General features: G+C 47.1%; 1 protein-coding gene across 5 annotated transcripts in view; it reads left to right on the forward strand.

Moving 5' to 3' along the window:
• The window catches only part of SLC24A3 (solute carrier family 24 member 3), a 490,708-nt gene that overhangs the window by 71,461 nt on the left and 402,582 nt on the right, over positions 1–16,665 (forward strand). For 4 of the 5 annotated variants that reach the window (XM_036323250.1, XM_036323251.1, XM_036323252.1 and 1 more), the window contains one exon: positions 9,616–9,744. In XM_036323250.1, coding sequence (XP_036179143.1) covers positions 9,616–9,744 — 129 coding nt within the window. Of the gene's footprint in view, positions 1–9,613; positions 9,745–16,665 lie in introns of those variants that run through there. The other variant, XM_036323254.1, reaches the window with a different exon arrangement.

Consider the following 16,665-nt stretch of genomic DNA (forward strand, 5'->3'; position numbering starts at 1 on the left):
ATAAGAACCAAGAGGTCGTTGGTTCAATTCCAGGTCAGGGCACATGCTCTGGTTGTGGGCTCAATCTCCAGTAGGGACTGTGCAGGAGGCAGCTGATCAAAGATGCTCCTCTCTCATCGATGTTTCTATCTCTCTATCCCCCTCCCTTTCTCTCTCTCTAAAAATCAATAAAAAACGCATTTTAAAAATAAAAAGAGCAAAGAGTAAATTCTATGCCAACAGAGCAAGGTCACTTTTCCTCTTTAAGAGGGCTTGGGACTGGTTTTTAGTATTGATGGTTCTTCCTAATTTCTTTTACCAGAACTACTGACTGTCTTCCTTCTTCCCCAAGAAGGAAGCCAAAAGAGAACAAAAATCAGACAAGCCCACCTTCTTCTGTGTCTCATTAAAATGTGTGATCACCTCTCTCTCAAGGCCATTGCCTTTTCCTCTGTTTCCCTTGACCCTGCCATGTTTTGACAGAATTTGCTTTCTGCCTGGGTTCTTGACCTTGGAACAGGGATATTCTACTTATGTGATTAGGCCTATTCTTAGTCTAGTCACAGCCACATGTGGCTATTTCAATTTACATTAATTAACATGACAACAGGAATTAGATTTCTTTTCTGGACTAGCCACATTTAAAGTAGCCACATGAGACTGGTGGCCACCATATTGGGCAGAGACTGTGTTGGGCATCTCCATCACTGCGGAAAGTGCTTTTCCATGGCACAGATCTAAATGGACCACTGAGGTACTGGGGGGTTTCCTGCTTTTTAAAATGTGGGAAATTATCTTGGGGAGCATTTTAGGAGTTCCTGTGTCTCCAATTAATTTCCCAAAGTTTCTTGACAGGTTGGATATTGGGCCGGATGGCTGAAGAGAAAGCCTCACAGAGCATAACAAGTAGCGTTGAAAGAGCCACCACTGTCTGAAAGGTGATTTCAGTTTTGGAGCCAGGCGTCCACATCACACCCATTGGGTCGTAGATGCACAGAGTGCCATCTGTTCCCGTTTTTCTCCCTACTTCCCCCTCTGCCCACCCTACCACCCCTTGAAAGCCGTTTTTGTTGCGAGGCCCATTGCACAGCCACCAACACAGATTTCGGTGCTGAATTGGCTTCCTGTCTTTGAATGTGCGGGTGGGATAATAAGAGCAGGTAGGATGTTGGTTGATACAATGCCCCTGCTGCCTGAGAAATGGGGCTTATTTCCTCCCCATCTTCAGGTGCAGTGGGCACATGACTTCAGTATTTGCTCCTGAGTGCTGGGTATCAGTGAGACCCACTTATGATGGGGGTTAACTGTAGGTCTGAAGAGTTTAGCCTCTCTGACCTTCATTCTCTTTTTCCTGCCAGAAGGTACCCACAACGGGTCAGATCACCATCCTCTTTACTTCCAGAGGCATCTAGTCCATTGAGGCTGCTCTGGATTTGCTTGGAGCTCCTGCAGAGTGCACTGCCTGGGACTCCGGCAGTTTCCTTTCTGAAACACAGCCCAGTTGGGATGCACATTGGCATATGGTGACTCAGACCCTTTCATTCATGTGCGTCTTCATTGAAAAATGTGTAATGAAGATCCTTAGAGTGTTGTTTGGACCAGCAGCACTGGCATCCACTGGGAACTTGTTAAAAATACTGAATCTCATAGACCTACTTCTCAGAGTCTGCATTTTAATAAGGTCCCTGGGTGATAGGCATGCACATTAAAGTTGAGAAGAAATCCCATGTTGAATAGTGTGTGTGTGTGTGTGTGTGTGTGTGTGAGTGAGTGTGTGGGAGAGAGGGGGTGGACATTGATTGATTGATGGAGAGAGATCTAGAGGAGAGGAGAGGGGTCCTCTTGCTTTCTCTCTGATGAGGCCAGTGAGGAGAGACCTCCAGGAGAAGGCGGAGCTCCAAGTTACTAGGGATTGTGAAATCTGGAAAGGGACGAGGCAGAGAGGTTGAAGGATAGCCTTTCTGGTGCAGTCAAGGGCAGGGGAAGCACTGCCAAGAACTAGGGCTGACTCCTGCCCCTGATGTGTGTTTAGATCAGGAGGGGAGCACTCCTGGGGGTCAGCCCTGGGGTCCTTGGAACAAACCCCTTTGCTTTATTTAGGGGAGCGATGAAGAAAGGTGGAGCTGTTTTGAAAAGAGGGAGCTCTGAAACAGGCTGCAAGCCGTTGAAAGGTATCTGAAAGGGTGCCGGTGAGGCAGGCGCAGGAGGACGTGTCTCATGCGGCCAGCAGCACTGTGCATGCGGAAGCCCCACCTCTGAGAGGGCTGCAGGGCTGTGTGAAGCCCACCGAGGGGTCTTTCTGGTCCCTGGGACGTTGAGGGGTCCTTGCATTTCGGACTTCAGAGGCGGAGAGGACAAGCTGAGCACTGTGCTGGGAACTTTGAAGGCGCACATGTCTGTGGACACATGAAGACGAGGTCGTTTGTGTGGGGTTGCAGAGCTGCTCAGACTTTGGTGGGCACTTGAGCACCTATCAAAATGCAGTCTCACACAGTAGGTCTGAGGTGCATTTCCAACAAGCTCCCAGGTGATGCCGATGTGGTTGGTCCAGGGACCACCCCTTGAGTAGTAAGCTGTAATGCAAACAGTTTGGTCCAGGAACCCAGAAAATCTGGATTCTGGTTCAGGTTTGCCACTAAAATTCCTGGGCCTATCATTTAAACTTAACCCCTTCGTCAAGGTTGAATCACCTGGGGATCTTCCCTGGAGAGCTCTTCTCTTGCGGATCCTGTGATTACTTCCCAGTCATACCCAGGTCACGGCTCGAGTGAAACACTATGACACCTTAGCTGTAGAGCATCCACTACATTTTAGGCCAGGGAAGCACAGTGAAGAAAAAAACATAGGCTGGGCCCTCCTGGAGCTTATGACCTGGTAGGAGGTGGGGAGGATATCATAATGAGAGGCGGTCTGTTATTCTGTCTGTGATATGTGCTCCTTCTCTGGGAGTGGAGGCTTCTGGGGGGCCTGGGAAGGCTGCCTGGAGGAAGGGCTTCCCTCTGGAAGCAGCCAAGGGCTGGGTGGACTCCCTCACCTTTGCCTCTGAGTCACAACCAGACCTGTCTTGTTTTGCCCAACAACCATGGCAAAATCTGCACTTGGTGCCAGATGGGACTCTTGGCTCATGCTTATAGGTTGGGTGCTTTGGGCAGTCCCTTGTTCCCAAGGACGGTCTTGTAGGGGCTTGCCCAGCCTCTGGGGGCTGTGCAGGGGTCGGTGTCAGGATCAAGGGAAAGGCAGCAGCAGCAGGGATTTGAGGGAAGGAGGTGGTTGGGCCTTTATTTCCCCTCCACAGATGGGTTTGCATGGGTACTGGTAATGGGGCCAGTCTTTCCGGATGCGCGGGACACATGAACATCACAGGTCACACAGCGAGCCTGGATCCCCGGCTGCCTCATGATCCCTCCCTCCCTTTTCTACAGAGGCCCCTACTTCCCCCACAACCCACACCCCCACCCTCAGCAGCGGCAGGCCGGGCTCATCTCTCTGGGCCCTGGAGTCTCCCTTTGCAAGTCCTTCTAGCAGGACTGCCCAGGGTCTGGAGACTCCAGTGTGCCCCATGCAGATTCGGGCTCCACCAGCCCCGAGATCTGCATTTCTAACTGGCCCCCAAGACTTATCCCTGCTGCTGCTGGGAAGCAACACAGAGCAGGAGACAGGGCAGCAGAGGCTCTGCTGGCTTCAGTGGGGCAGGGGGCTGGGGTACTTGTCCCTCTCCCCTCTGAGTAAAAGAGAGGCCCATCTGAGGGATGGAAAAACCTCAACTTTCAACAGGCTTTTCCTCTTGACGCTGAGATGTGTGCTTTGTTACAGGGATAATGTTTAAATCTGGCATGAAGCTGCTGCCTGTGGTGCCATCGCTGAGTTGGAGAGCATGACAGGGACACTTTGATTCAGTCCACTGGGGTCTTAGAGTCGCCCCCACTGGGCAGGGTGTGTGAACAGCTAGAGAGGTGGGGACATTAAATGGAGTCTGTGGCCTCTGCAGCTCCGAGCTCCCTGGATCTGCCCTTGTCTGTCTTCCTGGAGCTCTGAGTCAGCGGAGGGACCCATGCACAGCCCATCTAACCTCTGGCTTCCTCCAGTCCCTGTGGGTGTGGAGAGCTCACAGCCTCTACAATTTGTGCTCCTTGTCAAGGACCAAGAGCAATGCAGAGGGACACGCCTGTTTCAACTGGAAAATCCGTGTGTAATGCACATGCAGAAAGCCAGTGCCTCCCGTGCCCCCCCTCTTCACCCACCCAGAGGGAGAACCACCAGGCGCCCCTTCCTGAGACTCTAGGGTTGGGGTCAGGAAGGGGGCTGATGACAGAATGGTGTGGGGGAGGCAGATTCGTCCCTGCTCACTGGGTTGCAAGAAGGCAATCTGCTGGCTTCAGGCTTATGCAAAACGGACCGCCGACCCCAGGGTGAAGCCCAGGGTGCAGGAGTGGAGACAGCTGTGTAAACCACAGGGCGGGGTATTTATAGCCTCGGTGGCTGAGCCTGTCTCAGAGCCAAAGTTACTTACTGCTTCCACTGGCTCCGGCTTTTGTGGTGTTAACTGTGTTGCATTAGGCATTGCGAGACTTAGTTTCCTCATCTGCAAATGGGGCCTGTTCCCTGGTCCTCTGAGTGTTTCAGAGGGGTGGTGCCCGCCACCCCAGGTTTCAAGAAGAAATGCAGAATTCCAGTTCTCAGGGAGGGGACAGTTAATAGGACCTCTCACAGTGAGCCTGCTGACCCCACGGGGCCACTTTCCTGGGCTCCCAGAGATCTGGAACAAGGTGGGACATGCATACCTGGGCTTTAGTGTCAGATCTGGGCTTGAGTCCCAGCTCAGCCACTTAACCCCGGCAGCAGTGGCAGTCAGATGGCCCAAACACTCTGTGAGAGCAGGGAGTGGACGGACGGTGCAGGCAGGCTGCTTGACACAGAGGTGAGGGGCATGCAAGGTAATTAGGATGACTCTGCAGCAGATCTGCCCATCGGCTGCCTGTCCACCTGTGTGAAGGAGTTAATTCCTCCTCAGAGAGCAGGCAGCCCCACTTCTCCACTGATTCTGGGGCTGGTATTTGGGAAGGATGGACGCCTGTGGGACAAGGGTGCATAGAGGAGATAGTCTTAGGGTGAAGGCTGGGACCTTGGGCACTCAAGGAAATCCATTCTTGGTGTCAGAAATCCTTGGGTTTTCCAAGCCCCAGTTACAAGGAGAATTAGGGGGTAAGGGGGTGGGGCAGAGAATGAGGGAGGAGGGGGAGAGAGAGAGAGAGAGCAAGAGAGGGTGAGCACACAGCTCTGTAATGGAAACTTGGCTCCCAGCCTCCACTTTCTTTCCTTCCTTAGCATGTGGCTCAAGTCTCGGGTTGAGAACTTCTTCCCCTTCTAGCAGGCACCCCGTGCTAGCTCCACGGCGTACTCCTGCCCCACCCTGCCCCCTCAGAGACTGCAGTCCTACAGACTGCCTCTGCTCACCAGTGTGGGGCATGGAACATGTGAGCCTGCTGCCTCCCTCTTTATGCACCCCCCCCCCCGGGCTAATTAGGCCAACATGCACTTCCAGGGCCTGGCAGATGAGGAGCCAAGAATGCAGTGGACAGGGGCCAAGTGTTTTTGTTGACATTGCTCAAGTGTAGCTTTGTGGAGCAGTCTCTGCCATAGCAGAGAAAGTCCGAGGAAGCCGGAGATGATGAGGGGAGAGCAGTGCAAAAACCAAGTGTGGCCACCTCTCCACATCTTTTCTGCCTTCCTCACTGCCCACCCTCTGCCCACCCTCTGCCCCACTTCCCTAAATCCAAGAATATAACCCTCATGTCATGACCAATGGGACTAGCTTAGTCTCTAGGAAGGAAATCCACACTCAGAGGAGCATTATGTGTCCAGTGGTGTTTCAGAACCATTTCCTTCATTCATTGAGATGCTTTCCTGGGGCAGTGTCATGCTTGACTGTGTTCTTAATAGTTGCTGAGGAAACAGCCTTCTTGAAAATAAGTCCAGTAAGACTGTCCTCACCCTAACCTGTGTAAGGCGCAGTCTGCATTGCTCTGGCTTACTGTGGCTGAATGACGCAACCCACTGAATTCCGTCCTTTTCAGGACCTACCAGACCTGGGTTCAAATCCCATTCTGCCCCTTCATGCTCCCTGTGTGACCTTGGTCGAGTTTTTCTAACCTCTCTGTGCTTCAGTTTGGAGCTAGTAGCTCACAATAATACTGTTGTAAGGTGAAACATGGTGAAGAAAGGAAAAGTCTTTGCACATAAATAGACACTCAGTAAGTGGAAGCCATGATAACTATTAAATGGTAGTTGATGTGACCATGGATTGGCTCCGCTTGACTTATTTACTCTAAAAAAGGCAAGTTGACCCCAGAACTGCCTCTTCCTACCTCACACGGAATTTTGCGAGAACAAATGAAATGGGATATAATATTGTCCCACTTGGCTCAGTGGGAAGCGAATGCAGTGCTTAGTTTTCATCATTCTCATTTTCTCAGACTCTGATCTCTGCATTAGTGGTCAATGGTAAAATATATTTCTGTGGAGATAAAAGTTTGTAGGTTTTGGAATCCAGAGGTACTGCTTTAATAGTCTCTAATTCCTGAAGATATTGAATCATTCTGTAAAAAAAATAAAATCCTCTAATTTTCTGCTACAATAGCTGGCTTTATTTATACATCTCTAATTGGTATCAGCTTTTCTCTCACAATTACAGAACCATGGAAACTTGGCCTAGGAAAGAACTTTGGAAGTCATTGGAAGGGACACCCTTGCTTCTTTGCGAATCTTTGCATTGCTGTGTCACAAAGCACTTTCCTTTGACCCAGATTATGAGCACAGCAGAATGGCCAGTCTGTTGGTCCCTAGCACAGCTCTGCCTCTGAATCTCCTGCAGGCTGGCAGATGCCTTTAGTGCCCTGCCCACATCACTTTGTTCTCACCTCTTCAGTGCACACTGGCGCTGTTCAACTGTTAGCACCTGTATCTCATTGTCCAGGGCCTTTTTCTGGGCACCAGAACCTCCCTTGGACATGTGGCAGGTTGAAAGTGCCAGGGAATTAGTGTCCCTGGGAACCGCCTGCAGCCAACAGCAGACCAGGAGTAGGCAGATAAATACGTAAGCTCCTCACTCCCTGGGTGTCTGAGATACATGTCTACATTGGCACCCAGAGCTTTCAGAGTGTTCAAACTCTAGTTGATTCATTTTGGCAATGAACATGACATGCACCCTCTGTTGGCTGGCTCCCTTTCCCTGTCTCATTTCCCTATTCCTAGACCACCCCTCCCCCGCACCCTATAAACCACCTTGACTTGAATCTTTTTGCCTCAAGGGCTGCTTCTGCGGAAACCTGGCCTGAGACAAACGGGATGTCTTTCTCCACACTTTGAGATTATTTATGATATTATGGTATTAAATTCACATTTTAGGGCTGCTTGTTGGATTTTAAGGTTACTGACATTGTTTCTTCATGAAATTTTGAAAAATTTTTCTGTGCTTGTCAACAGTCTTAATCATAAGAGTTAACCGTTCAGGTTAACCAGATTACACAAATGCCTGCTTTATCCTTGAATTATCTTTGGTATTATCCTCACATTTTTGGTGAAACTGATATGACTACCATGTAGGTTTTATATTTCTGAGTCTATAGTTATCATTTATTGTAGTGAAGTTAGTTAAGTTCCACTGTCTACTTTTTTTTTTTTTAAGAACATATTCAGGGCTGGCCAACATGCATAAGGTTTAATTAGATATCTTAATAATTTTACTTCTGGGAACAGTTTCCCTTTGACTGTGGAAAACCTCAATGCATGAGAGGCTGACATTTTTGTGTCTTGTTGGTTTAGGTGAGATGTCCATAAGCATTGTGATTTTTCAGAAACTTCTTTGAGCCTCACTTTATCCATCCCCAAAACGGGAATAATTATTTTGATATGTGCTTACTGAGCAACTCTGAGCCAGCAGCCATTAAGTAAAATACGTTGTTGGAGGAACAACAGTGGACAAAGTAGACAATGTTTGAGTTCCCCCTTTCGTTCCCACATGATGTCATGAAGTAAAAATTCAATAATGAAGGTGATATTATTTAGGAAACTGAACCACCATGGAAATAGAGAAATGCGTATGATGACCTTCAGCTTTTCATGGACAGTTTCAGAACACCACAGTGATGTGGCTGGATGGGGTGTACCCTCCAGGCTTTTGTGAAGGCCATTGCACATTAGGCCCTTGTCTTATATTTAAATCCATTTTCTGACCACCGCAACTCTGGAACTCAAGAGGTTGCCATTGTGTCATGTCATATCTTTACTTAGTGCCAAGCCACTGGAAGGAGTCACCTTGGCTTGCTGTTTCCATCTTCCAGTGACCCCTGATGTCCAGCTTTGTGGTGTCTTTGCTTCTGTCCTCCTTGATTTGTACATAGTGTCAAGGCTATTGGCCACTCTTTATTTTGGAATTCTCTGTCTGCTCATCTTCTGTGGCACCATTTTCCTTGCTCCTTTTCTTCCATTCATGATCCTTTGATGGCTTCTTTTCCTATACTTGCTCTCTGAAAGAATCTTGAGTTCCCCATAATTTCTTGTTCCATTCCCTTCTCTTTAGTTCCCTCCCTTCCTCCCCTGGGAGACCCTATTCATACATGTCTCATACTGTGCGCTGTTTGCTTATGACTCTCCTGATGCTCTCTGTCCCCAGAGGCGTTTGCACCCATGTTCACATAGACAGCATGCCTCCCTTGCAAAGCTCCACATGCAATTCAGACTCAACATGTCTTTAACAGAGAACACACTGCATTCTCCCTCTCATGTACTTTTCAGTCTCTGTTCTGTTTCCTGGCACTTCCATCCCCCAAGTCATCTCAGCACTGTTCAGTGCGTATCCCCTTCACATATTCAATGGTCTGCTTTTCCTCATTCCTGCCTTCATCACTTGCTTATGGAACTCTTGCTATGTGGTATTCAAGGCCTAGGCTCTTGGATGCCAAAATGGTGTCTTAGCTTGGATAACCCTTCAGAACCCTGATCAAGTGTTCAATTGCAGGTAGCTTTTTTTGGGAGGTAGTTCAAGGAAATGCTGGTAGGAGAGTAGATGCTGGTGGGCTGGAGCCAGTTATTCTGACTTAGTGGACTAAACTGTGCCCATCTCTTCCTAAATACATGTTCAGTGAGGCCATGTTGGTAGCTTGAAATAGGCCATAATGGGACTATTTACACCACAAAAATTGGCCCATGGCCACAAATGAAGATTCCCCATCCCTCACCCCAAGAATTGGTTGTTAAACATTTCTCAGTATTGTTTTGGGAGCAAGGAATTAAAACAGGGAAGGGCAGAGTCGGTAAAGTGGCTTTATCATGAGAGTTACACTGTAATATAAACAACTAGAGTGGGATTCCAGTGAAGAAAACTATGGAATTCAGGTTAGAATATACACCTCAAAGTCATCCCACTGGAGCAGTGAGTATTAATATACTACTTCCTACCAGTTACTGGCTGAGGGCTACCCTTGGGGCCCAGTAGGATCCAGTAGCCAGAGGAAGTACAACAGTAAGGCCTAAGGGGGTACAGGTGGGGCTGAGCACCAGATGGCTGACTAAGACACTGAGCACCCAGATTAGTAAAGGCTAATTAGTGATGTGTGGTTATTATCTTTTTCTCCCCAGACCTTGACTTCATGGATCTCATAGGGGAAGACCGACAGTGGACGCTGGGGAGGAAGCTAATGCAGGTGAATGACACTGTGACTTCAGAAGACACAGACCTTCGGAGCAGCAAGAACTGCACTGAACCAGGTAACTGACAGCTGCACTCTGGGCAGTGGCTGCTGTTTTCTCTGCTTTTGGCTAAGAAAGAGTTGGATGCCATGTTTTTTCTTTGAATTCTAACCTAGAGAGACTTTAAGGACATTTAGGGCAAATGTCTAAGAAACTCAAAGGTGAGACCCCAGGGGACTATGCAGGTGTGTTTGTACCTCTTTCCTTAGGGCATCTGAAGAAAAGGTAAGTCAAAGTCATGGGAAATACAGTGATAGGGCGTCCCATCATCGCCTTTGTTATGGGAAAGAATGGAGTCAAATGTGATAGGGTGACCAGCTCTGGGGTGTTGGGTTCACTATGCCTGGGCCAGTGTGATGGAGGGCTTGCTTCTGTTCGCTGGTGTTGGAGCCGTGGCTTATGGAGGCGAAGTGGTTTCTCTGTGAATATCATTGCTCACTGTATCAAGAAATGCCTTTCTCATGGTGACAGATATAGAAGAATAAAGCACATTAAAAGCCACTGCAAGAGAGGAAATGACTCAGTTTACAGGTAGAAAGGAAGATGTCCAAGTTTTTATGAAGAGCATGAGCCCAGCACCTGCTGGTGTTGGCAGGAGTGGGGGCTGGGAGGACAGGGAAAGGGAGGAGAGGAAAGGCTTTATGAGGGCAATGGGAGGAGTAAATGAAAACTCACCATGTTTTGTAGAGCTGGTCCACGAAGAACAAGGACCCAGCAGGCACATTCTTGAGGTCCTCATCTGTGGACTATGGGGACTGGACTTGATTTCTGGGGCCCTTGACTCTGAACCAGATTTTGTAGGGAAGGCGATCATGCTGGAACCAGGAAGGGTCTTGTTCAATTCCTAACATATCCAGGGCCTGCCTGGAGCCTCTCTCCTTCACTAAGCTGCTTGGACCAACCCAGATGGCTGTGGCCATTCTGCTTTTGAATTTTTTTTTTATGTAAAATGTCTCTCACTGCACTGTTTAACATGGGCATTCAATGGTGACTTAATTAAAATGAATTCAAATTAAATACAATAAAAAAAATCCAGATTCTCAGTTGCACTAGCCACACATCAAATATTCAAGAGCTGTTTGGGGCTCATGGCTACCATTTGAACAGTACCGATCATAGAGTGTTTCCATCGCCTATCGGATAAACTGGTCTAGAAGGTCCATTTGTCTCCCGTCTTTCTAGCTCAAGGATATAGTGTGGATGTGTAAATCTCAGAGCCCCATCTCCAATCTGGGTCTTGGGATCACACTCACCTGGGTTGGAATACTGGCTTAGCACCTTGGAAGCTGTGGGCTTTGGGCAAAATAGTCAGGTTCTCTAAGCCTCTGTTTGCTTCTCTGTGAAACTAAAGTAATTATTCTATCCTTTCACATTTGCTGTGAGAATTGGCAATGAAGTAATAAAGTATTACCAGCTTAGTGCTCTGCGTATGGTAGCGCCCTAGGAGGAGCTCACTCAGGAGTTCCCACTGTCGGCTTGGGGCACCCCTCCCTCCATTGCAGGCAGGTCATGAAGTTACATTCTCCAGCCCCTCCTCATGGGAATGGGCAGATACTGCACGTCTGTTCAGTCAACAGGTCACTTCCTCGGGTGACCCAGGTCTGGGCAGTCAGCTAGGTGTGCAGAGAGGCTCAGGCACCACCTTCTAACACAGACAGGTTGGAAGATCTCACTCAAGGCGCCTCTAAGGAATCCCCTGTTTCTATAAGGATGTGATCAAAACATTGCCGCAGACTCACATCACCACCAATTGTCTTGGTCTTCTTTCCGGAATACTGTCGCAAGACTCCTTCTCGGTGTTCACGGAATGGATATTTTATGAAAAAAGTTGAGAATCAAAGCACTCGTGAGATCTTGATTTAGAATCAAAATTTAATAGTATTCCTCCTCTTTACCTCTAACTGACGATAGGGTGAGAGGAGTTGGAATGAGCCAGTGGCAGGCCCATTCTCAGCATGCTGCCCAGTTTCCCTGGAGAGGCCAGAGCGGCCCTGTATGCAATGAATATTACTTCTGCTGGTTGAATGTGGTGGTGTCTGCTCTCAAATGTCTTAAATGTAGGGACTAGGAAGTGAGTCAGGTGGATTTTGGATGACCATCTTCCTCTTTGTGATGATGTCAGCTGAGCATTCATGATGGTGATGCATCAGGGTGCCCTGTGTGCGTGAAGGGTGGCTATTTACTCAGGACCTGAGCACTTGGGGTGCCAGCATTTGCCGTGACCAGGTGAGTAATGGTGCCAGGTCACAGGAGTTAATTAGGCTCTTGTCATAAAGTGCACCTAGTGCTACTTGGGATGTCACAGGGCTTCTCAGACTATTCTTAGAACCCCTGGCTTTAGATGCCATTAGAGTAGGTAAAGTGGATTCTCTGGGGGATGGGGCTGATTTGCTCCCTAGATGTCAATTTCCTCACCTATGAAATAGACCTGCAACTAGTTTATCTCTCCAATTCCTTCCATTGCACAAATTTAGTTATGCAAGAAATTTCCAGAACAGAATCACAAAAACTTCCACCCCAAGATGCCCCCACTCCACTTGCATTAATAACCTCTTTGTGTTTCCATGTCATACCACAGTCCTCCTTTTATTCCCTCTACTCTTCGCCCTCCTTCCCTTTCCCTCTCCACCTCCACCTTCGCCTCCTCATTTCCATCTCCTTCTTTCCTTCTCTCTCCCTCTTCTTCTTTCTGAACACGGAGTCCCAGCACCCGGCCAGGGAACGGCCAGGATGCAAGATGCAGGGTTCCCTCTATAAAGTGTCAGTGCCACCTTGTCCCAGTGGCTCAGTTGGTTGGAGAATCTTCCCGTACACCAAAACGATTGCAGGCTCAATTCCAGGTCAGGTCAGATACCTAGGTTGTGGGTTCAGTCGCCAGTTGGAACACGTACGGGAGGCAACTGATCGATATTTCTCTCTCTCACTTCCTCCCTTTCTAAAATCAATTACAAAGTATATCCTCGGGTGAGGATTTAAAATAGATAAGGTGGCAGTGCTGTCTGTAGTTGGTGTGGCAGCACTGAGATGGCACACTCTCCATGTGATAGCTGCCACTTTAAAGACATGTTGCTTTGTACAGTTTGGATTTTTATTTTAAATGGCATTCTTCCCTTGCTGCTAACGGCATGGTTTTGGTGGAAATTTGTAATTTTTGCCTCCAGAACTGCATGAAAAAGGCTGACCTTGGGCTCCAATCTTTCTGCAATTTTTCTTGCCCTCTGTGAAAATTTAAGGCTGTTTTCTTAGCCTCATTGCCAGTTCCATTTGAAGCCTGGAAACATTGTTTTTTGGTAAATAACACTTGAAACTGTTTACTCAGATGACCTATTATGAGAAATTTGACTGGATAAATTTGAGTCACGGAAAATTAAGTTAGCTAAATGTAGTACTGAGAGTGGTGGGTAAGTGTAGCAAAAATGAATATTTTGTACTATTTATTTGTACACTTTGCAGAATTTTATTTATGCACTTTGCCGTCTGTCTCCAGAAAAATCTATCATCTTTTGGTTTTTAGTTATTTGATATTTTAAGGAAATGAGCTTTTCCTTAGAGTGCCTCTTTCAAATAAACTTTGGAAGGAAAGAAGCTGTTTAAAATGATAGCCTTTGGCATGGGCTTCGCTCTGAGATTACTGGAGTCTCCTGATAAAGAGCTCGGCTTCCTGTACATGCCTGGCTTAGTTGGATCTAAGGTCTTTGAAGATGGAAAGACACGCTGGGTCTGAGCAGCAGGACCAAGCAGATGCTGCCAGGGCACTGACCCGAAGGGTCCGTGCCAGGAATGTTCACCGGATCAGGTGTATACTGGAATGGCCATAAACCACATAATCTGTTTAATGTGCATAGAGGAGAGAAGCCAGAGGTCCCTCCAAGAGCAGCGATATGGGGCAAGAAAAAAGATGGCCCATGAACAAGAACCGGAGGCCAGGCACAGGTTGGCAAGAAGGGCAGACTGGTCTAGGGTGCAAGTCATGAGCAAAGTAAGTGTTGGGATCCTACTGTTTTTGAATGTAAACCATCACATCAGCATACATACAAAGCATGATGGGTCCAACTCTCTCATCTTTTACATGAAAAAAGAGGGGTCCAGTGGGGATAAGTGATCTCCCATGGTCACGGGACCTTGTCAGAAGCAGAGTAGGGTCCCCCCCCACACATAGAAATTCAGTGTGTATTGATAATTAGATAGAAAAAGGTGAGCTTTGACTGATCTAGAGTAGTACTGTCCTGTGGAAACATAATTCCAACTACAAATATAATTTTAAATGTTCAAGTAGCTTTATTTAAAAAGTAAAAAGAAGCAGGTGAAATTAACTTTAATAATATATTTTATTTAACCAAACATATCCACAGTGGGAGGATTGACACATATCCATCACCCCAGTGTTTTATTCCTAGGTTTGAACTCAGAAATAACTAAGGTTTGTAAAAAAAGTTGTAAAAATCTCTGCTTTATTATACTAGCTCATATCACTTTTACTAACTTCCCTCTGCACTTGTGATTTTCATAATGATTCAAATAATAGCTGCTGACATTAGGTGGAATGAGTTAGAAACTCACTGTGATCTGCTCTTCAATTTCTATCTAATTTTTTACTGAGTTAGTTAGACAAGGTAATAGTAGCTGCTGTAACAGATAAGTCCTTCAGATGTTGGAGTTTAACACATACTAGTAAGAAGTTTACTTTTTTCTTAGGTAAAGTTCTGATTGGTAAGGTGGCTATGTTGCAAGAAGTGGTCCATGGACTCAGGAGCCTTCCATTTTGAGGTTTTTCTCATCCTTACACCTGGTTTCCAAGGTTGCTGTGCTTCTCTGCGTTAAGAGGAAAGAGCTTGGAGGATTTCGAGTAGCTGGATTTTATGGACAGGGCTCCCACTCCTGCTCACATTCTATTGGTCAGGACTCAGTCACATGACAACTTCTAATTGCAAGGGAGGCTGGGACATTTCCATTAGCAGAATGCCCTGGAAGAAGAGAAGGCAGGTTTGGTACCACAGCTACATTATTTCCTCCCAAACTTGTTCCTTTAAAAAACACACACACAAATATTTCCATTTTCCTTTATACTTATTACAAAAGCAATCTACTCCCTCTATAGAAAAATTAAAACCCAAATTTACATCTTCTGAGACTGGCTTAGCTCTTGGCTTAACCTTAATGATTTTCACTTGGTCAAAGCGACACAATTCATTTTTTCTTTGCACTTGGGGAGGGTCACAAGTGAGGTAGAAATTGTCCCAGGTGGGCCTGTTTGCAGATTTCATCTTTTCTTTGTATATACAAGAAGTCCAGGAAAATAATGAATGTTTGAGTCTAGGTGAAGTCATTGGCAATAAGGTGGAAAGGCCCAGAGTAAATCCTAAATCTCAGTTCCATCACTTTCTGCCTGTGTGATGCCAGGTGAAGTTCCTAAATTCTTTGAACCTCATTTCCACCGTCTCTGAAGTGCAGATTGAAGATGCCTACTTCACAGAGTTGTGGTACTCATGAAGCGAAGTTAGCTTTGTGAGAGAGCTGGAACCTCAATTATAGTCTGTATTTAATAAATGATAGCTAATTATCTTTGTGATCTGAAATATAATGGAGGGTAGACCAATGGCGATCATTTACAGGGACTTGCCTACTCTGAGGCACACTGAGGGATTATGAAGAGTGTCTTAAGGATGGACAGGTTATGTAGTTCAGCACCCATGCAACATTCTTACAGCTGTGCGAAGGTCACATACCCAGGGATTAACTAGGCAGCATCTGACAATGCCGTTTCCTGGCTTCAGAGGCCACTATATAGACAAGCAGGATGAAATAGGGAGTGCAGGACTTTGTACTTTACACTGAGAAGAGTTTTAAAGCCTCAAGATTCAGAAGAAAGGTCCAGACACTATTTAATTTCTTCCAGCTTCAACATCCCTTTAGGACTTTTTTTTTTTAATTGAAGCATTCTTTAAAACCCTGTTCTTTTAAAGCAGCTTAGGTAGCCTAACCCAGTGAACAGTGCCCAGAATCTTTCTGAAATGCAGGTAAAGGATCGTAAGCTCTGCTCTCCTCTGCTCTTAGATGCGTTGGTGGGCCTGCCTGTTTGCAAAGCACTTGAGACTTTTCAAAGCAGTTTCATAGTCATTAACTCACTGGAACATATGTGGCCCTTGGGATAAAAATATCTGCAGGTCAGGAATGACCATATTATTGACAGAAAGTTAGACTGAGACCACAGCAAGTTGAGAATTCATAGTCATAAATGTGGAACGAAGTTTAGGAATTATTCCTCTATGAAGGCAGAGCTGAGTAGTTGCAACACAGACCACAGGGCCTGCAAAGCCTAAACTATTTACTCTGTTGCCCTTTATAGTTTGCTGCCGGTCCCTGTTTGAGGTCCCAGGACTGGTGCCTCATGTAGCCTGGAGGGAGGTTGAGGCAAGGATGACATTTCCACCCCCCTCTCTGCCCTCCCTGACCCTCCCCCCAGACGCTGCCTGGGCCATATGAAAACGACGGTTCTGTGTGACTCAGGTACTCCACTCTCCTCACTCCCACCCCCACACGCAGACACACAATAAAAAACCTTCAACATTTGTCTGTCCACGTGTTAGGGATTTGTTTAAAAGAGGAGTAAATACTCATCCCCTAAAACTGCTTGAAAACCAGTGGTCTGGACTAACTTCTTATTCCAGACCAGTGGTCCAAGCCTCTATATGCCTTGGAGTTGCTTTCCTTTTGGGTCAGAGGGTGAAGCATCTTCATCAAGTTGGCTGCAGGTGAGCACTGTCAGCCCATGTCACTCATGGGTGGTTTCTCCAGGGCTCGTTGTGCAGGCGCTGAAGCAGAGAGCAGTAAGCTCGCTGTGTGTGGAGGCCACGGGCATTGGAACAGCCGCCACGGGTCAGCTCATGGGGAAGCCCCCTCCTGGCCCCACTGCACCCCGTGGCTGATCTGTGTGGCCTA

The sequence above is a fragment of the Myotis myotis genome, unplaced genomic scaffold (assembly GCF_014108235.1).
Source record: "Myotis myotis isolate mMyoMyo1 unplaced genomic scaffold, mMyoMyo1.p scaffold_m19_p_9, whole genome shotgun sequence".
Taxonomy (NCBI): Eukaryota; Metazoa; Chordata; class Mammalia; order Chiroptera; family Vespertilionidae; genus Myotis; species Myotis myotis.